Consider the following 24263-nt stretch of genomic DNA (forward strand, 5'->3'; position numbering starts at 1 on the left):
AGCAAAGTCATATTGAAGTAGCTGCGTTGTATTGTTTTCATGGATAGTATTAATCCCCTTGCTTGGTTTTCTGTGCTGCCTGTCTTTATGTCCATATTACAAAACTGAGCTTTCGTCCTTTATTCGAACACATTCCGACTCGTGTGAGTGAATGTTTTTTAAGTGTCCATAGCCTGGCCCTATCATAGAAACATATGTAAGAGCTTCCCCTGCCCTCAGAGCGAGGTGTCAGCACCTTTGGGGCTGCAGTGATGTTTAGGGGGGGGGGTGGCTGCTTACACCAGCAGCCCGACGGTGACAGGCGATTCTTCCAGCGCGTGTCGGCAGCCACGGCCGAATCTGTCATCGGCGCCCCATTGATCACAGCGAAGCGCTCCGGCAAACGGGGGGCGACTAGTGTGCGAGGGGCACAATCATCGGGCCGACAAATCACCTCTGACAAAGCCCCACTGAGGAGACAATCACGTCTCTAACCGCCCTGCCGACCGCACGCCCGCGTCCATCACTGAGGAGGGTGGGGGTGGGGTGAGGAGGAGGAGGGGCACGTGCTGCTGTCTGACAAGCACAACGGCCAAACTGAATGCCCCAGAGAACGAGAAGGGGGTGATATAGAGCCAGTCAGAGAAATAGAGAGAGAGAGAGAGAGAGAGTAAGAGGGAGAAAGATCTAGTGGGAGGCATATGAGGATATGGGTATCGTGAGCATATGGATGTAGAGTATGTGAGGGAGATGTACAGAGCCATCACACCAGAGGGTTGAAGAGTTTGCTGGGCCTGAGTGAAAGAGAGAGACAGAAAAAGAGAGAGAAAGAAGGAAGAAGGGAGGACAACGAAGACGTCAGAGAAATGGGCAGACAGCAAGACTGGGTGTTACCTTCTCTTTGTCTCTCATAGATCCTTTGCCGAGAATGGACATCTTTGTGAGCGTGTCTTCCTGTAGCCTTTTTAACGAGTTCCCACGTGGGCCCAAGAGTTTGCCAACAAAGTTGAACTGCAATGAGAAGAGGAAGAGGAAGAAGAAAAGGAAAGTGTTAGTTTCAGTGATTGACTGCCACAATGGAGGTACAGAAATGAGGGAAATCAAATCAGCTCGTTTCAGTCAAACCCGCCACATAATGAGAACTCCCAGCATGTGTTCCTCAGATGAAAAAGACCATTAGCAACAACCTATCTCCTTACCTCTTTTAACGAGAGAAACATTGTCTACAGTTATTTGTTAAATCAAGTGTCTACAGCAGCATATTTCTCTGTACTTGCACGTTACTGTCATGTTTCCCTGGAGACACACTACAAAAACTCATAAACCAACAATGCAATGTATTCTACTAATTGAATTCCATGTATTTTTTTGACGTGTGCTATCTGTTTATTGTGCCATGAATCATCATCTGCTCCTCTTGACCAGACTTTGTCAAACAAAGCGCTGGTAGCTGACAGACGAGAAAAAACTTTCACTCTGAAACCAGGCTCACTCTGAGGACGGCAAAGGCTTCGCTGAAGTTCCACTCGAGCTTTCGTGAGAGAAATAAATCAAGCTAGCGCTACTGGAGTCAGTAAGTCAGAGGCGAAGAGAGGAAGACGGAGAGAGAGAGGAACAGATGAGAGGGAATCTTGGAAGAAAGCATGAAGAGATAAATAAGAAACGAGAGAAAAGGGGCGCCAGAGAGCATGGGGAAGAATGTGAGGGAGAGAAAAAAGAAAGAAGAAAGGGGAAAAAAAGAACGAAATGGGAGAAAAGAAGGACAGGCACAGGGATAGAAGGAAATAAAGGGGGCGGTGGGACGTCAGACTTATCTGTTCACTAGTACCTCTTAAAGGTGAGTTATGCTGCTGTCTCAATCTGCACTCCAGGCCATTAATTAACCACAGCAGAGAGGGAGAGGGAGAGGGCGAGAGAGAGAGAGAGAGAGAGAGATATGCAGAGAGAGAGAAAGAGAGGATGGGAGAATAAAGACAAACGAAAAAAATAAAAAGATGCCACTGATATTGTCCTACATCTCACCTATGCTTTTTGTTGTTGTCCCTGTCCAGGGAAGTACATACCCATGTCCATGCCACCGCTAGGACACAAACTACAAGCAAACAGGACTCTCTTAGTCTCCCTCTGTCTGACTGAGCCGATGAGAGCACAACTCTGAGGACAAGGGGAAATATATAGGACTGATATCCTCATAGTAGACGGTGTAGCTACCATTTTTACATAGTCCTCATATGTTCTGTTTTTCAAGACTCGTGTGACACACATGCTTACAGCACTGCCACACATCCACTACACACCAAATGAATTGGGGTGATTTATGCTTATATGCTGTTTGTTGTGCACATGAATGGCACATTACACACCAGATGGGACTATATAAACACCCTGGTGAAGGCGTGATACAAAAACAAAAATAAGAGGGAGAAGATGTTTTTCGTATTTCTTTGCCTGAGTACAGAAAAGCTTTTTTTTTTCATTCCAAAGGCAGCACACCTGTTGTTGATCTCCCGGTGTAAATAAACAGCTGGTATAATATTTACCTAACTTATGCCTGCTCTCCATATGTCCTGTTAGAAGTGGGTGTCTGCAACCCTTTGCATGTGCTAATCTGAAGCATCTTCTTCTCCATTTTTTATTTTTTATTTAATAACAAGTCTAGTAACTGGAGTATGTTATAAATACTACTGCATGATATCTTCTGGACATTGACATCATATAAAGATGTGGGTCCCTACTCTACTGTCTTGTATTCGTGGTCTTCCACATTAATGTCTGGCTTGCATTTGTCTGGCTAGATTTAAGAATTCCCCTTGTAACCCCACATAACTAGCTACACATTACACTTTCATAAAAGACTACCTGAGGCAGAATCTCGTTAAAGCCTGTTAGTAAAAGCACTGTCAAATCGCATAACTTTGGACAGAGAGTCTCTGACCGCCCTTCGGTCTTGTATGAGATTTTGTTCTTTTTCACGGAACTTTGTTCAGAATTCTCAGTTCTCAGTTCTTGTGTTTCACGTCAAGAATACAGCTTTACCCAGAGCACTGAGGGAGTGTAGGCCTACATTTCTGGAGAACACTGCCTTCAAAAATTAATTTCTGGCCTTGGAGTTTCTAGCTAACAGTTGAGCTACCTAGCTAAGACCTATCTTTTTTGTGTGCTGTTAACATGGTAACCATGGCCCCTTCTTTCTTGTCACAGCCTAATAGTAAGGGCTGAAACACCCTGAGTGGGTGTTCTGTAATTACTGAGTTGCTAGCCGGTCCTCCCCCACCTAAGGGAAGTGATGCTGAGTCTCAACCACCAGTGGAGACGTGATCTTAGCGTTTCATTCCCACTGGGATTTTTATACCATAATGTTAGCCTTCCGTGGCACTTCCAGAGGGCTGCCCACAGTAAAGATCACTGAGGAAAGAGAAAGAGAGAGAGAGAGAGAGAGAGAGAGAAAGAGAGAGCGCGAAGGGTGAGGGAGAGGGAGGGAAAAAGTAATTGAATCAAAGAAGCAGCAAGAAGTGGCTGAAATGTGCTCTCCCATTGGGTCTACGAGCTACTTGGAAAGGATTTAGCTATATCCTGTAGGGAGAGACAAAATATTCCTATTGTTTAATAACCAACCTTGGAAACATCCCGACATCTGTAAGGCATAACCCAGAGAGAGCTATTGCTATTCGTGATCTTTTAAAGGTACATTTCATACTTGGTAAACTTTCCTCAAAAGCAATTGTTTCCTGAGGTTTCTAGAACATTCTAGAACTAGAACATTCAATGCATGCCCGTACTCTAAATAAATAAATAGCTAAATAAATAGCACTGCTATTTTATTTATTTCATCCTCAGCTACCTGATGTCCAAGAAGGGCTGAGCTAGATACGTTTAAACACGACGACGATATTCGGTTTTGTTCAGCACTGTCTATTTCTTCTCTTTTCAACATAAATCAGTTTTGGAGTGCTGGAAACAGCAACATAATGTAAGTGAAAAAAACCTACAAGACAGAATGACGCACCTCCTAAAATGTGATGAAAAACAGTGAACGCTGTCCGTGTAAGTCTGCCTGTAGAATGGGACGACTCAAAACAAACAGGAGCTCCAAATATTGGGATGACATTTCTCTCAACGTCGGTGTTTATTTATTTATTTGATTAAAAGCATGGTTATTTACAGACAGACTGAGAGCTCTGGCCTCCTCGAGGCTTATGCCTAAGTGGAACATAATGCTTCTAAATGACTGAGAGCTCTGTAATCTTTGCCCTCGATCAACCTACTAGCACTGGTCTGATGCCTCTAATGCGAGGCTCTCAGACCATGATCCCATGTGTGTGGGGCATGTTTAACACAGCGTTTAACAGTGTGTGTGTGTGTGTGTGTGTGTGTGTGTGTGTGTGTGTGTGTGTGTGTGTGTGTGTGTGTGTGTGTGTGTGTGTGTGTGTGTGTGTGTCACACTCTGCACATGTATATGTGAGTGGTTGTAATAAACAAAGGTAATATACGGCATTGGATACATGCAACTTCAGTTCAACAGAAGGAAATACCCAAACCAGCTTTTATGTACATGATATGGGGGAAAGAGTGGGTGCAGGGTGGGGTGGTATGTGATGCTGTGGGAACAAATATATAAGGAGAAAAACGTGGGTTTGAAAATGATGTGTGTCCTTGTAGATATGAGAGACAGAGAGCGAGAGAGAGAGAGAGAGAGAATGTGATTTAGAGAGAGAGAGAATGAGATTTACAGAGAGAGAGTTAGAGAGAGAGAGAATGTGATTTAGAAATAGAAGAGAGAAGGAGAGAGTGCAGCAGAAGAAGAAGAAGAAGAAAAAAAAGGAGAGGAAGTTGGAGCAGGCAATGTGAATGATTAAAAAGTCTGGAAACATGGACAGGGGGAGAGAGGGAAGAATGAAAGATTAATCACACCTAACCAAAGGGGGTGGGGAGAGGGGCGCACATCTAACATCTTTTCATCATTTCCTGCATGCATTAAAGTGTCTCCACGGCGATGGCCTGGCTTCAGGGGGGGAGCGGGTGGGCCGCGATCCTGCTGAGGTCAGCAGAGCGTTGTCCCCGGCAACGGGATGAAAAGCATTCTGAAGCGGGGTGTGAGGGAGACAGAGCTCTTGTTTGGAGGTTAAGGACCACAGCTCCCCACATAATGCATGTGTGTGTGTGTGCGTGTGTGTGTGTGTGTGTGTGTGTGTGTGTGTGTGTGTGTGTGTGTGTCTGTGTGTGTCTGTGTGTGTCTGTGTGTGTGTCTGAGGCATAAATAAGGTTGGAGTTAGGGTGACTGCGTGTGTGTGTGTGTGTGTGTTATGTCATGCCTTAGAGTTAATGTAACTGTGTGTGTGTGTGTGTGTGTGTGTGTGTGTGTGTGTGTGTGTGTGTGTGTGTGTGTGTGTGTGTGTGTGTGTGTGTCTGTGTGTCTGTGTGTCTGTGTGTCTGTGTGTGTGTCTGAGGCATAAATAAGGTTGGAGTTAGGGTGACTGCGTGTGTGTGTGTGTGTGTGGTATGTCATGCCTTAGAGTTAATGTAACTGTGTGTGTGTGTGTGTGTGTGTGTGTGTGTGTGTGTCTGTGTGTGAGTGTGTGTACTTTGAGAAGGAGCTCTGTATCAGGGTGGCTTATTCCTCTCAGGTTCTGGCTGAATTGGAAAGGGAGATGTCGCCCGGGGAAAGCTCTCGAAACAAAACCCCCACCCTTTGACACAGAGACACTCTGGAAAATTAACTCCCCGCTTCTTCGCTAACTTTTCCTTTGTCTTGGCTTGACATAATCTGCTTCTAAGGTGTCTCTTTGGTGTTTTGCGAAAGTATGCAAAGCCCACAAGAGCAAAGTTGAAAGATTTAGAAGCATTCTGAGTCTTATCCATATGCAAAAATGAAAATTCCTCCCTTTTTTGTACTCCATACATGTCCTCTCTTCTTCGAATCTCTTTTCCCTCTCTCTGGTTTTCCATCACACCAATCAATGACTCAAAAGTCTCATAGTCAACAGAGCGATTTGCAAGTACTCTCTTCCCTAAATGTCCCTCCTGTTCGTGCCGCTCGATTGCGGCGCCTTTTGTCAGGAGGTTTGCTTTAGAGGCATATTCTCCATTTCCCTGACAAATCAGAGTACGCTCGTCCTTCATGAGCACTTAAGCTACACGCAGCTTAAGCGGAGGGGAGTTGAGGGGGCTCGAGAAGCACAACGAGAGACCTTAAATATCAGACCACAACAGGGTCCTCAGCTCTGGCGCTCCTTCAAGGAGTGTTTTGTCATGAAGTCTACCCATAAGCCTCTCATCTCTATTTAGAAAGGATGAAGACTAATGACTGGTGCCTGGAGAATGCTGGGGGGGGGGTGGATTATTGTGATACGTAATTAAAGTTAAACGGGTAGGTGGATTGATAAACAGTTTTACAAAAGACATCTTGATTAGATTATACGGTGATAGAGAATATTAGTCATTTACCTACGATTTTTTTTTTTTTTTTGTAGATTACTCTACTGACATAATGACGCTGATAACACTGAGAGTTTATAAATGCTTTATAAACACTGTCTAAATGATTTTTAAATAGTCTATATACAGTATGAATGATAGATTTATGCGGGCACGCTGTACTAGTGGTTCAGATACTTTGTACCTTGATTTTTGTTCCGCCCTAATCTTCAAAGATTGCTGCCATTATGAAAATGTTGGTGCATAATTCATGATCAGGGAGTGTGAAAGTGATTGTTGTGCATGTCTGACATTTTCAGGTAGCCTCCCTGAAAAGCGCCACTGAATTATTGAGGACTATCTGCCAGCACCTCTCCAGATGAGCCCACCTCCCCCCTCCAGATGAGCCCACCTCTACCCTCTTCACCTGGCACGGGGACCGTTTGACGGGCGAGGGGGTCTCGCACTTACACACCTCCATTTTGGAGCAAAGGCTTTGATCAGTGCTTCACTGTCAGCCAATAACACTTTCATCAAGTGCCTATGGCAAGGTGGCACAGAGAGAGATACAGAGAGAAGGAGAGAGAGAGAGAGTGAGTGAGTGAGTGTGTTCAGGATCATTATGAAGTACTCATCCAAACACACTGATATGAAGGGCACTTGAATAACCTGATGTGTTGTATTTGCAATATAGTGGCTGAAAGTTTGCTGCCAAATTGTGTTTCTGAAAAGAAAAACCGGAGTTGTTTGTGGGGCGTTTCTTGTTTTCTTATTGATAGAATGACAATGGCTTCAGCTGCACTTTTGGAGGTTGAATAATAGCTTCAGGAACAGCCTGGCATTGTCATCACATTTAGGACCCACCCAATGGCCAATGCAAAACTCGTTTCTCTCTCTCTCTCTCTCTCTCTTTCTCCCTCTCTCACTTGTCACAAACCTGCTCCCTGCCAACCTTGACTGATTCTTATTGATGATCCGCCACACTTTTGCAAGATTAATTGAGCCGTCTCAGGCACAGGTGCCCAGAAGGGGCCATCGTGTGCCCCCTCCGATGCCACACGAGTCAAAGAGGCGATGTCTGGGGGTGGTGTGTGTGTGTGTGTGTTGGGGGGGGGGTGGATGTGGGGGGTGCAGGGGGTGATGGTGGTGGTGTTGGTGGCGGGGGAGGGGGGGTTGGGTACTCGTGGGAGAAGCCATTGCGGTCGCAGCCATCACTCCAGCCACTGCTACCTGTCAGACACAACAAATTGAATTTGTCTTCTTTCGGTGGTTCACTGAGACCTCTAAACAGCGTATTAGTGGCTCTACTTATCAAAGCTGTCACAGCGAATCTGCTTAAGCGGGGATGGGGTCGGGTGGGGGATGGGGTGGGTCGGGTGGGGCGCTGTGATGGGGGAGAGAGCTGGCAGGGCATGCAAGTGATGTTGCCGCTGCCAAACTGCACGGCTGCTGTCTGGCCCACTTTACCTGAATTGGATGTGATGTTTGGAGTAGTAATGAAGCAGATTCTCCCAAAAAGAAACATCATAGAGGAAAATTCGACTGCTCTAGGGTAGGTGTTCCTCCTTTTCATCTGAATGCCTTTTTTTTTTTACCCCTTTCCGTCCCTATTCTGTATGCGAGCAGAAACATGACCACAGCATGCAGCGACCGCTATATAAATGTTGTGCTCACACTGGCACTGGTGTCTGAGATCCCCCGATAAGATAGCAGGTGCTAATGTGCCGATAACGTTGTCATCTAATTTGTCATGGAAGTGGAACTACTAGTGCCACTGGTATCACCTTCCCAGCCAAAGTGCCAATTTGGAAATGCCAAGGCTTCCTGGAGTCACATTAGATTGAGGAGCTTAGATGCAATGTCAAGAGCTAGTTGTCACTGTCAAGAGAGAGAGAGAGAGCGAGAGTAAGAGTGAGAGTGAGAGCGAGAGCTCTCAGTCAGTGTATTATCCCGCGCTTCAGACATGTCGATATTGACTTTGCAATCAAGGGCTGAGATTTTCCCTTCCTCTACCTCTCCCTTCCTTGTCAGGAAATGTAGCAATGTCAAACTGCCTGCACGGAGCGCATACTTTTTTTTTTTACGCGATGCTAGCGTCCCTTAACATCTCGCCCAAAATAACCGACCGACGCCTGAAGAGCTCGGGGCCGTCTGGAGGCCGCAGGTTACGGAGGAAACGTGCCCGACAGAGTGTGTGAGTGTGTGCTGAAGATGACGGTGCTGGTGTCACACACGGACACAGAGAGAGAGTGAGCGCTCGGTGTTCGTCTCTGGCCTCTGGGTCACCCTCCCAGAGGGAAGCCCACGGTGCCACTCCGCTCTCATGTCATCCCTCAACACTTCCCGCCTCCATGGTGTACTTCCCTCCTGAACACGCACATTAGCACTTCACCATGGGCCTGTCTCCCCCCGGCATAACAAGGTCATTCTCCTAACCCCAACCTCTCTCTATCTCTCCAACTCTCCTCTCTTTCCTGGTGTGTGTAAGAGCCTATTTGTCTATAGCCTATAGTGTGTGTGTGTGTGTGTGTGTGTGTGTGTGTGTGTGTGTGTTTGAGTGTCTGTGTCTGAGTGAAGGTTTGTGTAATGTTCTCCACTAGAACAGAGATCACATAATCACTGCCAAGCTATCAAGTAATGCAAACTCGCTCTCTCCCTCTCTTCCCCCCCTAAATGATAAAATATCACCACAGAATAAGCCACGGGAACATGAACTCTTCAAACTAGATTACGTACAGTTGCGACGATTACGTTTTTATCCAATCACGTTTCATTCTTTGTGAAATTTCAACCTGAACTCCGCTCTCTGAAGCCTTCGCCACGTCTGCAGCAGTGGAAATTACTAGAACATTTAATTTTGATTGTCAGACCCATCAAAGTGATTATCTTAGCTAGGACATAGGCCTAATCTATCGGAAACATCAGCGGCGCTCTGGGTTTGTTTGACATAACATGACAGTAAATGCCAGCAGGGTAAATATGCTTATTCACTTCACTTTTTTTCACTGTTTACCCAAACAACATATAGCTGATGTTGACAAATACATTATTAATAGGATTTATCTCGTCTCGTAGTGCCAATGCTTTGATAATAATCTTATGTAGTTGTAGGCTATAGCATATATGAAATATGGTTTTACAACAACCTAGCTGGAAACAGCAAACATCTCTGCAGCTCTTTTTTGTCTTAGAATGTGTGCATGGAAAAGCGTTTTTTTTCCCCCGGCTAAACTTTCGCTTTTTTTCTTTAGTTTTACGTCTTTGGTTCTTCAGTTTCACGTCTACGATTCTTAAGCAGGACAGTTTGACAGTTTCTGATTGTATCAAATTAGAATAACGTAAGCCTAGTGTCAAGCATGACCGTGCTGCGGAGTTGCAATTGCAGCCTACACTACGGCATAGAGGTAGGAGTAGCGCCCCTACATTCAAATGCCCACCCCAGGATGACATCACAGTAACCTCAGTCAAACTGATTTGAGGATGTCACTGTTTTGTGAGTATAGCTGTTCATTATATAGGATACGTCATAACTGCGTTCATAATATGGATTGTTCTTGAAACACGTACTGGAAGGTTTCAAATTTGTCTGGTAAAATGAATTCTTGCCAGACACCAGACTTTCTAGCAAGAAAAAAATCCTTGCGTAAACCCTGGTACATAGCCGACAGCGCCCAACAGTTTTTTTTTCCTTTCAGTCCCTGCGCTCCTTCTCTCCTTGGCCTTTGATAGAGCCTTCCACTCCACCTGAAGCCATGCCTCTTTTCATCTGGCTGTTGTTGATTATTCTTTCCCTCTGTAGCCCAAATACCCAACACCAGCGAGGGAAGGGGGGAGGAAAAAAAGCTGATAAACAAACAAAATAATCCATTAAGACATTGTCTGCAAATCACCCTCCAAATAAATGAACCTTGGCAAATGAAGGCCGCCTTTCTAAGGGAGTCCACGGGGGAGTGCTACAGAGAAGAATATATGCAGAGCCACTCTAAGCAACACATGGCCCCCACAATGTGTGTGTGTGTGTCACCCGTCAAGGTTAGTGCAACCTCTATACTAATGAAGGGAAAGGGTGTGTGTGTTTGGTGTGTGTGTCTATTCATATACATACCTCTCTTGAATTAACTTGTAAGTGTGTGTGTGTGTGTGTGTGTGTGCCCTGTCCTATAGCTCAACCACTGACAATTTGTGTGTCTGAATAGCCTAGTAGAGAGAAAAAGAGAAAGACAGAGAGAGAGAGAGAGAGAGAGAGAGAGAGAGAGCATGTGTATGTGTTCTGTGCGCTGTTCTATGTGATATGAGATCTATACTTTGTGCATACGGGTGAACAGCATGTCAAGGATAGCTTTTGCTTTGAAGTGATTAAGCATCAAACGGGCACGGGGACACGGGTGCTCTGGACATGGGATTGAGTCCAGTTGGATGGTCGCAGGGATCACATTAAAAGAGAGAGAGATGAAAGGACAGAGGCTGAGGAGGGCATAGCAAATGTCATAAAGTAACTAGATTAATCCAAAAACATTCAAAAGGTGGAACACAGAAGGTATAGCAGAGGTTAACACCAATGACAGTAGCCACTGCCAGGCTGCCAGGCTGTGATAAAAAACCTACTTTTGGGAATTGTTTGACGGGTATCAACACTTTCTGTCCAAGCTTCATGTTCTTGTTTACGACGACATCGATAAACTTCTCGTCTTCATTGTCGTCATCTTTTTTAGCTTTGTCGATTTCTGTAAAACAGGAGAAAGAGAGAGAAGAGAGAGAGACAGAGATAGTGTTAATCACACAAAAGTGAAAGACAAAATCAAATGCCCCCCCAGAAAGGTGATCATGAGGACAAAAATATGTCTGTCACTCCATAAGCGACTGATTAGCCCGAATAATGGCCTTGAAGTTTGCTTGTTGACACCAGCGCCTGCATCTTCCCAGTGCTCACTCGACTGTGAAATAGCCTCTCTTGGTCATGCAATAATTTAATTGGCCATGCTGATAATTATATCAGAGTCCTTTATATTCACCCATTGGGTGAGAAATACTGGCAGTGTGTCAGACACCACACCATTGGTTATTAGATTCCAATTTAGTTGGCCAGACACAGGTATTATACTTGTTAGCTTTGGGGCCTGGCCAGAAATATTGAGCACACACACACACACACACACACAAGCACACACACACACACACACACACACAAACACACACACACACCCTTTTCTGCATGATCCATAGGGCTGACCCTGAATGAGTGTGACTATTTGTCATGCATCTATTTGAGCAAACAATAATAATAATAATAATAAACAAATGGTACGCAATGAATCGGAAAACCAATTGCATTTGAAACGTATACACATGTCGACTGTAGGGTCGATCGATATTCATTTAATTCAAAAGCATGTCTGAGGTTAGTCCTTACAAATAGCAGATCTTTATCCTCAACTGAGTCATACAGTATCAGTAAGTATGGCGGTATATGTGTTTTATAAACATGACAGCTTATGGGTTTGAAGGGCAAGCTGGCAAAAAAAAACCTCAGTCTGTTCAGTCTACTTCAGTAAGGTTGGGAGGTGATCTCCATTCTAAACAGCAGAGTAAACATTTCAACATGAAAGACATTTTTTTTCCATCTGCTTTAGCAAGTCGGCCAATCATCAAAACAAACTCGTTCAACGTCAACCGTAAATTGCTGTAACATTTAGCCACTGAAAATAGGGACGTGAAGCAGAGGCCACACAGAAGCACGCCTGTAGCTGTAAGCACTCTGACACAAGCACTTTGTCACACGGAAAACTCAGGCTGTTTCCTGTGCCAGAACTGGGAAGCCTACTTCCCGCTACGTGAACTCCAGTATTAGCGAGTCTGTTACAGAGGCAATTAAAGTATGTGCAAAACAGTGTGTAGGGACCTCAAGGAAGAAGATGAAGAAGAAAAAAGAAAAAGTTTTTGAAAAGCTCTGGGTGGCCAGATAACATCAGACTGTGGGATCCTATAAAAGATTGCCTTTGATATTCTGCGTTAGCTAGTAAAAGAGAGAAATGTCTAATCCGGACTATCTGTAGCGGTCTGACACGTCCCATAGGGACAGAAACTCCTTTTCTGGGAAAAGCCGAGATTAATATTTATGCAAAGCCACACACCCATGCCAGAGAGAGGTTTTTTTTTCTTTCTCAGACCCGCTACACTGGCCTGCATAGAGGTAGGGTTCACTCTTCCGTACTCCATTGACTGTTTCTGTCGGGGTTAGACTATCATCACTTAGGAACAATGACACGAGCAGAAAAAAGACATAGAACATCACAGGAGTCAGGAGTCATTTTAAAGCAACTTCTCGGGCCCCACAAATAAGAAACAAGGAAACGAATGGAAAAGAACGTGAGGCAAATAAGAATACCAACAAAAAGAGAGCTATTACATCAAATCTATCCAGGAAACGATGAGATGAGTGCTGGTCCCTATTCAAACCACCTACGTCTCAGACTCTGCGTGGGATACAGCTTGACCCTTCTGCAAGTCTGGATCATGTTTGATGAGGTTATGTCTTCTCCCCCAGCTGCCATATGTGCCGATCCCTGCTCTATAGTCATGCACATTAGAGACGCGCTAGAGGCTGTGGGGGGAAGTGTGTCTGTCCAGATGACGACACCACTCAGCAGGGTGCATGCGTGTGTGGGTGTGTGTGTGTGTGTGTGTGTGTGTGTGTGTGTGTGTGTGTGTGTGTGTGTGTGTGTGTGTGTGTGTGTGTGAGCGAGTGCATTTGGCGGAGTCACCATTCGAAACCGAATCGCTCGGAGGAAGGAGAAAGCCTGGCGGTTCAGGTCCTGGCGTTCAAAATTCATAAGCCGTGCAGATTTCAAGGATTAAGGCCCTGGTAAGACATCCAGATCTGGAGCCGTGGGCTAGGGAGGGGAAGAGGATCATTAACTCCTCTCATTTTACTCCCCCCCTCCCTGTCTCTCTCTCTCTCTCCCTCTCCTTCGCTCTCTCTCACGCTATCTTGTTCTGTCTTAAGAGTCCACAGTGTGGGGCCTGTCCAACAGGCCACTGAAGAATTTTAAGATTGCAAAATGAAAATGTATGGCCTTCTTTTTGTATGTGTGCTGCTTTGCCTCTTTCCTCCTAAAAATGATACAAAAATATGTTGCGTATATGAGGGAACTTTTTGTTGTTCTCTTGGCGTATGTAAATATCATCTTAATATACATGACACCGTCCAAATTGATATCCATAACGATTACATTCTCAAGCAGCATGGACACTAATTAAGTAAGACTGAGATGAACAGCCAGGTCACTATTGATGTCATTATTTTATAATGAGCCTCCATGTCTGACTGTGCTGAAAATAAGCTTTCAGAACCCTTAACGCACAATAAACACTCTCCATTCACTCTCCATTTGTTGCCTCAAAAAAAGCAGTGATATCTACCAAGAGGCTAACCAGAGGTATGGTAATGCTAATGAGAAAAATGCTAATGTGGGAGATTTCCTTCATGCCCTTCCTTTTTGTTTACAAGACAGAAAATAATGGAAAAAAAATTGTTGAATGAAAAATGTGAGCCACCCTGAGGCATTGGGGCAGCTCTGGAGTGTCACGGGGGGTAAGATGTTTAGGAGGCAGACATTCATTGGGGCAAAAAGCATTGGGCAGCAGTCGACACACATGATAAGCTTCTTGACAAAAGGACAATTTCATTTGAAGGACAAAAAAAGTGTTTTCAAGTGTGTTTTGTGTGTGTGTGTGTGTGTGTGTGTGTGTGTGTGTGTGTGTACGTGTGTGTGTGTGTGTGTGTGTGTGTGTACGTGTGTGTGTGTGTGTGTGTGTGTGTGTGTGTGTGTGTGTGTGTGTGTGTACGTGTGTGTGTGTGTGTGTGTGTGTGTGTGTGTACGTGTGTCTGTTTACTTCTTCTCCCCTCCAGTTTATTTGAGATTACTTTGCCTTCTGCAGCAACAGCGAGTAAAAAGAAAGATGTCTCTGTTTATTCAAAAATAAAAAAACAGGTTATCAAGGCGAGAAATTGCATACCTTTGTCAAGGTAAATTATGTCAGGGTGGAGAGAAATTTACACATCAGAGGAGTGGAGATACAAATTGCATGCGCTGTTCCCTGAGCTAAGCATTATAAAAACATTACTATGGCTCCTCGGCTCTGCGTCTTCGAGCGCGCGGATAAAGAAAAATACGCCGCGTTCACATGTAGTGAGCCGCTGTTTTAATGAAATTGACTCCAGCAACCGAGTGCTTTGGAGTTTAACCAAGCAGAAAAGATAATGCCCCGGCCTTCTTTCATGGTGGGTTTCCCCTCTCTATCTGTCAAGCTACAGTTAAGAACCCAAAGGGCCAGCACAGAACACAGCCCTTCTCCCTGGCACTAAAACCTGCTGTTGTAGCAGGTTTAAAGGGCAGACTCAGGTCCTGCAGGCCTTGGGAAGTGCTTTGCACGATGCATCTCAACATCTATCAATCTATGGCGATTTCTCCCATTCCATTTTATGGCTTTAGTTTTTTAAGAGAGAGCGTATTTTGATGGTCGCAAAAGACCAATAATTGCTCTTTAAAATTAACAGAGAAAATGAATTCAGCTTTGTCTAGACTGGCAGGCTTTCCTATTAGCACCTTTCATTAAAAAAAGAGCCTGCAAGACAGAGTGCTAATGATTTTAAATTCTGTAGTTGGTGACGTTATCACGGAAAATCATCAAAACGCTGTTGACTATTCCAATTTAAAACCTCTGACTAATCCTCCAACTACTTCCTACAAAGAGAATAAATGAGTGAAACAACTACAGTATGTGGCAAAAAAAAGGCTTCTTTCCCCCCACCCAACCACTGGAAAGTGCTTTTCTGTTGTAGATCAGTCGTAGATCAATACTAGAGGCTACCTGCTATCACCTTGCAATGTCCCAGACTTGCTCTTTGACTTCCATGTTTTTCTCTTTTCTTTTTTTGTCCTTCTGCCATGAAAGTGTCCACAGATCCCCATGACAACAGACATGCAGACAGTTCTGAGGTGAGACGCCTCAGGTGTATTGAGTACTGTAGGAACTGTTTGGCTGTGCAACACCAAACAAACATGTCAAGACACATGTCTCTTTCTCTCTCTCTCTCTCTCTCTCTCTCTCTCTCTCTCTCTCTCTTTCCCTGTATCCATCAGATCAGTCTTTCATACTTTCCTCACCCGTGCCACAGATGATAATGATAAACTTGAAGAGGAGCACTCCTCTCACTCTTAATGCTCACAGACTGGGTTACTACACGCTCTCCTGAGGAGCATGTCTTAGATGTACATCACATTACATTTATTTATTTAGCTAATGCATTTTTAGTTTCGAGTTATAGTACAGGAATGGTATACATTTTTCATTAGCATGAGTGCTCCCTAGGAATTCAACCCTAGACACTGATGCTGCTCACACATTGCCCTTCCGGTTGATCTGCAGGAGCACAGCATGGGCACCACTGGATTCCAGCTGCCAGTCAAAGTTCTCCTTCCTTCACTGTCTGTTAAATTTCCCTCCGCTGCATTTCACCGAGGTTATTTTTTCTCGAAGCGACTAAAGGTCACAGGGGTCGAGGCAGTTGGCGTCGCAAAATCTTTACGAGTCGTCGCACAGGCGTGTCCCTAATAGAAACGCACTTTGCTTTGCTGTAATGCATTCTCTTCTCTTTTTTTTGGCCACTGGAGAAGTAATGAATTGCATATCCGTTAAAAGAGCCAGGTCTGTGACAGCCCCAGTTGGAGGTCCCTCCGTTCCATTCTCCCGTTCAGACAGATGTTGATCTGCAGCCTCTGTTAAATCAATTTCATGCGACGCTTGAGCATCAATATGCATTTACATATCAATTGCCACGGATATCTTCCTCCTCTCCTCTCCCCTCTCCCTTTCTCTGTCACTGAATGCTTTTTCTTTTTGACGCCAATGTTGGTAATCTGGACAAATGTGGTCCGCCAGGGTGTCGTTGTGTGGGTTACCTCACTGCTTTGTCCCTTATCACTTTCCCCTTTGAAGATGGCATAGACTCATACAATGGGTGAGGAATTCAGAGCAATTCAGAAGACAAAAGTGTGCCTTTTTAGCGCAGTGCATGGACAGCGTGTTCCTACTTTGGTGTTGGTGAAGGGAAGCGAGAATTACAGAGCTGGTGGGTTTGACCGTCAACACATTCAAGCAGAAAAAAAATTCCACCCACCCACACATGAACACTGTCTCACAAATATATATGTACGCACACACATACACACAAACACACACACATACACACAAACACACACACACACTGGCCAGAAATCTCAATTTCACTCTGGCTCCTCCGCTGCCTTGACAAGGTCAGGCGGCCGACAGGAATTCGTCTCGCCCCCTAATCTGGAGATTACATTCTCCTTGCTCTGGCCTTTCTCCCCCTCCCTCACCTCCCTCCATCCCTCCCTCCATCCCTCCCTCCCCTTTCCCTCTCTCTCTCTCTTCTTGTAGCCTGGCGGTCCGTGCCAGCTCAGCTCTCCGCTGTGGGGTAACGAGCCAGATCCAGCCCGTGCCAGGGGCGGATTACGGAGCGGGAGATAACACTCGGGATTAAGGAGCCACGCTCTCTGAGCGCAGACTCTTTTTTTCCCTCTTTTGGAATCACTTGGCCCTTTGAGCGACACAATACGCCCGCCTGACTCTAGCCTGAGTCATACACAGCACAGCATGACACACACACAAACACACATGTACACACACACACACACACACACACACACACACACACACAAATACACACACACACACACAAATACACACACTTCACCATTCACACTCATTTGTAAACACCCTCACAGTCAAACACATGAGCGGTTCTCACTAGCATCAGATCAGTGAGTTTGTGAACGTTTGCGGTGTAGGTTTACAGGATGAGTCATCTGAGGTCCTGCTTGGTGGGTGCTTAGTTCAGTGACCTTCAGTTATTACAGGTCACAACAAATAAAATAAGGGAGGTCTACTTGCTTCAACAGTCTATATAAATCATCCATTTCAAGGAGATATGTGAAATTATTTCTTATTATCCTGTTTGACAAACTGATTAACCAAATAAACAAAAGACTAAAACTATCCTAAAAAAAAAAAACTACCTATAGATGTCCTAAATTCACAACACTGTGAGAGTTTGGATAAAAGTTTGATTGTTCTTTGTGTTTCTAATTTCATTCAATTATTTTTGTCAGTTGACTGACATTGAAGGTACCAAAGACTTATTCACAATTAGAATAGCTCATTTGTGCAGTTTGCCAACTGTAATGAATTGCATATTAACATTTCCATGTTTTGATGTTCTATGTCGGAGACAGAGACCATGAGAGAGGGAGGGAGGGAGGGAGTGATAGAGGGATCCTAAATTTAAAAAGTTGGAAGGATTTATTTGTAACTTACTCGCAAAAACAAATAGAGAGGCTCAGATGTACCGCACCTCTCTGCACAGTTCACTGGCATCCTCCATCACTGACAACTGTGCATTACTGAAATAATTGGGCATAAGCCTGAGCCTGAACCAATACACCACCTACATACTGTATGAAATGAATGAAGTGCCGATGAATAATCTCATTTCGGAGACAGCCTCACAGCGTCTGTTTGCTTTAAAGGTTGAAGTAAAAATAATGTTGGAATGGAGAGAACATATTTCCTCTTTCTATGGTATCTCCTGGACACCCACCAGTATTGCCATAAAACATGGCCTCCCCCCCCTTTTTTTATATTTTCATGGGTCTGTAGGACGGGTTGCCTGGTAACTGCACAATTTTCAAAGTGATTCACTCAGTGTTTGGGTGAGCGAGTCTACTTTTCTTTCCTTAAAGGAAATGAAATAGCAATCGACTGGTCCGTTAACGACGGACTGTCATTCTGCGTGAAGCCTCCTTGTTTGATTAAGCTGCGAGACTCGCTGTCTCCTCTGTCTGTGAGGTCAACCTCATCCTAATTGCTGCAGCCATAATGGTACACGTGCCCCTGCCTGGGTGCACCAGCTGCTCTGGCGCTGTGTCCCTTGTCATTTAGGAGCTGGAGACACTTGTCGCAGGACTGGTGCCATGAGTTCCTGTGATTTACACTTCAGCGCGGGTAACTAGAACGATGATGAACGCCATGTTAGCAAAACCCTCCCGGAGAATCCAAGAGGCCCTGGAAGCTTATAGCAACTGTCAAAAATGACACAAATCAAACAGCGAAGGTAATAACAATCTCTCTCTGTCTCTCTCTCTCTCTCTCTCTCTGTCTCTCTCTCTCATTCAGATACATGCTGAGCCAGTCTAGAGGTACAGTACACTTTGACAGATAGAAAGATATGAAATAAATTGTCTTATTTCTTCACCAGTTGTTGTAGGCATAAATAATTGACTTGTGGGAAATTAATGGAGGTATTTTCATTCTGTAATTCTGGAAATAATGAAAACGGGGCCATCACATGAGGCACAGTAGTACAAATGCATGTATCTACAAATATACATAATAACGTATTCATTTAATATCTGGTATTCAATTATGTTTTCATTCCTAACTTTAATTAGTCCGTACTTTATAAACTGACGCAAATTAAAATAAAAAATATGAAAGAACCATTATGAAAATCTAAAGACACATTCTCGAGAAACAATATATATATTTTTTTTTAAAGTCCCTGTGGTTGCTATGTTGTTTGTGCTTCAGTTGCACACATTATGCAATCGGTTTGTTTACCCCAAAAACATTTGACACACATCCACATGAAATGTCTCTCTAACATCTGGGGATGCGCCGCCGCCAATTTAGCACAAGTCTGCAGATGCAGTCTTACACCCAGAGCCACGTGCCCTCCGTGTTATCCTCACCAAAAAACCTAGCAACGTGCCTGACATTCTATGTTGGCATGCTGATACTGCACAAAAAAAAACTATATGGGTCAATAGGATTCTGCATGCATAATTCAGTGTAGTCTGTTAATAAAAGATTCTGTCTTTTGCCTCAAAACAATGCATTACAAGCGACGAACTGACGGCAGTTACCGACAGCCGGAGTCTGTTCCTTTTCCTCGTAACATCGATATTAATATAGATATAGACCTCCAGTGGATCAAAGGCCAGTGTGTGTTTCGAGCGAACAAGACAAATCAGAATGGCGAGGATGTGCCAGGGCAAGCTCGGGACTTGAGACTGAGACTGGGATGGGCAGTGTGGGAGGAGACGAGTGGGGGGTGCCTACCCTTATCTCTGCTGGTTTGCACACTTGATGTCTCTATCGACTCCCCCAGCATCCCCCCCTCCTGTCCCCCACCACCACCACACCCTCTTGGGCTGCACCCCCACCCTCCCCCCCCCCCCCCCCATCTCTACTCTCACTCCGGTTCCTCGGCACTTTGAAGGTGGCTGATTAAAGATGCAGCTGAGGAGGCACAAGCAGAGCCAGATGTGAGCAGACACACACACACACACACACATACACACACACACACACATGTGCAATCCCATCTGACGGCACCAGCATCCAGCTCTTGTCACATTACATCTTAAATAAATTGCTGCCTTTGTGTGGCCGACTTTCACATTAGAGCCTGCCATGTCTCCGCTCCATCATTCCAGCAGCCACAGACGTTCCGCTGTAGAGTTCTTCAGCACCAGAAGAAAAGACCTCGGACCAAGCGACCAATATAAACAATGACAAAAAAGCAGAAAAAAGGGAAAACAGAGGTTGAGTTGATTGAAATTGAATGAAATAAAGGATGCCAGAGTGCTCTGAAATTAACCTGCAGGGGTGAATTTGGGAAGGGAAACATCAACGGTAATTATTCAAAAAACATTTTCCAAGCATTAATCAATGGCCTGGGCAGCACCTGAAAGCTCTTGAATGTGCAGATTTCATGAGCACGCACTTGGCTATGGAAGTGGATGAGTCGGGGTGGCTGAGCTCGTCATATATAATTAACCAGAGACGCTGTTTATCAGCCCTTGCCATCTCCTAGCCTAATGAAGTTTCCCATAAAATTGTCGTTAGGCTGAGGATAAAAGGGGGATTTGGTGATGAAAATGAAAACAGTGCGGGGGTAATGTGCGCTATTATCTGGAATTCATCTCAGGTTACATTATAAAAATGCACTGAATTATCACAACCAATAATGGCTGACATGTCGTAATTTTTCTTTCATTGAAACTCCTTGTCCTTTGTCAATTAAAACATGTAAGGTGGGCATGAAAGGGGAGAGTCACTGCCATCAGAAAGGTCCACCTAGGAATCCTTCATCACACACCTCCATCAAAAGGAAAACAATACAGTAATTTCTGAGACACAAAAGTCATGCATCTACACATCTGCTCTCTGCTCAGGATTAAACAAAGACATATTCCTGAATTTTGCGCAAGAACCTGGTCACTCGCCTGGAGAGTTATAATGCCACAGCAGTCAATGTATCATATCAACATACACCCTGGGATACACTTTAGGAACAATCAGACTGTAATCCCCCCCCTGTATGGCAGAGCATAGATCAGCAAAGTGTAGCCTCAAGCCTCTAAATAATGTACATGTTCAGCACTTTCAATACACATCAAGAACTATAGCCATCACTGAACCTCTACTAATTCTTAAAAAAAAAAAACTGAAACTGACTTTTCTCTTTTTTTTTGTAATGTCTGAAGGCATGGTTTATTTTGGTCAAACTGAGTCAGGGAGCTCAGATACCGGATCCTGAGGTGAGGAGGAGGAACGCACCCTTCTCTGCCCATCTTCGCCCAGCTCCTTTTGCAAGGAGGTGAGGAGCACAGGAGCAGACACCAGAGAACACCCGCCTACATTATTCATCCCTTCTCCAGCACAGAGGCATCGGCAATGACTGGAGGAGACACACAGCCATGCTGCTTTAGCACTAGCAAGAAGGAGATGAGGAGTAGAGGGGGTGGGGAGAGGGGTGCCATCGCGTGAGAACCCGCTCCACAAATCTCCAACTCCTCTCCCCCCACCCGACCCTAACCAGTCCCCTCTGCTGAGGTGATAAGAGGTAGTCCTGCTTCGTGCCAGAGAGGCACTTTGCCGTCACAAGGTCACACAAGCATTCTATACACTCCGATAGAACTCTAAGGGACTCAAGTGACCTGTGAAAACTTGCCGGTATTTTTAGAGCTCTAATTTGTCCATTAAGGGTTTTCCGAACACACCAAGAGGCAGAGTGATGGAATTTAAAGTAAAGGTAAAAGCAATCACTGAACGCACACACTGATTCAATGCTCATCAATGCATTTGGCTTTGCATTTGATTGTCTGCCTTAAAAAAAAACTCTGTTGTTGCCAGACGTCCCTGAAAACTGTCTCACTGGCAAACTGTTGTTTCAGTAGTTTGAGTTATAGTTGTTTTTTGTTTCAGTAAACCTGTCAGTGGAATCCCTAGCGTTGTTTGTCTTTAAGTAGCCCAGACAGAGTTTTTTCATCTGACAACCTCTGAAAACTTGGAAGAGTCACAGAGATGAATACAAAGGTCACATAGGAGTTAGCTCAAATGGGATCTTCAAAGCCATAAAGTATAATGCTAGATCAATGTTGTTATGGCTTCATTTGTCAATGCCCATTAAGTTTTCTCCCCTCTCCTCTGAACAATGAATACATTATTCAAGATCTTCTAATAGACTAAGACAGTCCAGAGGCATGTCCTTTTGAAGGCCACCAAGCACGTTCTTGTTTTTCTTTTCTCTCTTTTTTTTCTTCTTTTAGAGCCAGTCACTCTGGCAATGAGATCTATTGAATTACACCGAGAGCTTTTCATGGTACTAAGCATCAAACAGTCCAAGAAAGAGAGAAATCAATAGCCCTAATTGAAATGGAGCACTTTGTGTTCCCAGGTGATGATACACTAATATATGCCTCGAGACACTGCCACTGGAGCTGTACGCTGAAGAGGGTGGAGGCGACCAGAGACGATTGCTCGGGACTATCCGATATGGAGAGTCTCTCTTCCACCAAGAGATGTGCCAAGAGTCCATCGCTTTTTTTGCAGCACGGATCTTAAGCAAATCGCGAGCGCAGCTGCCAGAAGGTCACGCTTGTCCCCGGCTACACACTCAATCAATCAGATTCATTTCAGTTAGAATCAAGGTCACTCTTCAACAGCACTCATGTAATATCCCTCCTAAGCAATGCCGTATTTCAGGGAGTCCGTCGCCGACACCACTTGAGCTGAGTGTGGGTGACCTTCAAGGATTTGTGTTGTAAAATTGTCTCTCTCTCTCTCTCTCTTGCTCTATTTTTTTCTTTGTCGCCTCTTCCCAGCCTTCTTTTTTTTTCTTCTCGAAAACAGAAGTCGGCGAGACCCCATGCTAGGTTAATCTCTTTGGTGTCAAAGCCAAACAGAAGGCCGTACCTGAACCCCCAAATGGAAAATTACACGTTTGTGAGAGAGGTGTCGAAACAATAAGTGTCGCACATGTCAAGAGTCCAGACTCTTGTACTGAGACAACGTTCCAGCAGGCGTTTTCTGATCTCAAGCCGGGTGCGGGCTGCAGAGCTCTCTATTAGGGGATGCTGGGACACTGTGGTTACATTGTAAACAACATTCTCGCCAGACAGTTACGATCCCAACTACAGTGATTTACGGAGCACCGAGGCCAATGTGACCTCCAGACATTCAAAGAAAGCCCTCCACAGAGCCACTGAAATGTATGGGTGAGCAAGCCTATACAGGTCCAACCATAGAAAGAGAGAGAGAGAGAGAGAAATGGCTTCAGCTTATCCCTGTTGTTGGTACCCCTTCATCCTTAAACAGCTCTGCTGTTAACATGACCCTGAATAAATACAGTAGATCTCCCTCTGCGAGGAATAATACCTGGCCAGCATGACCGTCAGGTTTGTTATGATCCTCTAGAATGTCATCTTATTGTCATCTAGTCCAAAAATCTGTTCAGTGACAAGGGACACAGACAATAACAGAGTAACTCTCTCTAGTGATTAGTGATTCAGATTCCGGCGGCACCAAAAAACAAAAGCGTGGGCATCGAATCCACGGGCATCATTACGAGATACTCGTTTGAAGACACGGGCTGGCCGGTCTGTCATTACTGCGGAGCATCCAATGTTTCAAAGGACCATTATCAACGTTAAAGATCATCAAGATTACAGCAGCGCCTCTAAGTGAGCAGCGTAATAGGTATGCACTTGAGCCAACAACAAGCGGTGGCGTGGCGATTCCTCCGGAGTGTGGTTCATTAATTCTCTAATACTCATCATATCTTTTCCTTTTTAATTCCAATCTCCATCATTAGGGTGCTCATGGATATATTCAAATTAATATTCCGTGCAGACAAACGCCACATTACATCAGGAGCGTGAGTGTTATCTGTCAGCATCTTCACAACCTCTGTCTCACAGACCAGTCAGGGCCAGCTGTGGAAACACATGGGATCTTGTGTGAAAGCTCGTTCGGAAAAGCTTAGTCTTTGTGATTAACTAATTGCTTCTGACAAATAGCCGTTTTGCTTCCACATGTAGTCTAATTAGACTAAGGCAAAATATGAAATGCCACAAAAAAAATCTCTTTTCATGACCACAACGTAATGTAGAAAGAGACTGCATTTAAGTTGGTTCAGGTGCTGAAAAATTAATCAACATGAATATAGCTTGCAACCTCCCTTATCTTATGCATTTCCCAAGCATGTAGGCTACTGGTTACAGCTGCTGTGTTTTATGCATTAGGTTCCTTCCCTGTCTCTGAGATATCCGATTCAGTTAGTATATCTACACATACAGTCACCATCCCATACAGTCAGTATATCTACACATAAAGTCACCAGCTGTTGGGAAGAGGAGTGAGAGGACCCAAATAAAACCCAGGTTTCAATCCGAATTTTTTTATTGACCTCTTCTGCTCACGCAAGTCGCACAACAACAAGTGCC

At 44.6% G+C, this 24263-nt stretch overlaps 1 protein-coding gene across 1 annotated transcript in view; it reads right to left on the reverse strand.

Moving 5' to 3' along the window:
* khdrbs3 (KH domain containing, RNA binding, signal transduction associated 3) overlaps positions 1-24263 on the reverse strand; it is a 98359-nt gene that overhangs the window by 39869 nt on the left and 34227 nt on the right. The window contains exons 2-3 of the mRNA XM_012818262.3: positions 10999-11117; positions 874-990 (exon numbers count right to left, since the gene is read on the reverse strand). Coding sequence (XP_012673716.1) covers positions 874-990; positions 10999-11117 — 236 coding nt within the window. The remainder of the gene's footprint in view (positions 1-873; positions 991-10998; positions 11118-24263) is intronic.

This window comes from Clupea harengus, chromosome 19 (genome assembly GCF_900700415.2).
Source record: "Clupea harengus chromosome 19, Ch_v2.0.2, whole genome shotgun sequence".
Classification (NCBI taxonomy): domain Eukaryota; kingdom Metazoa; phylum Chordata; class Actinopteri; order Clupeiformes; family Clupeidae; genus Clupea; species Clupea harengus.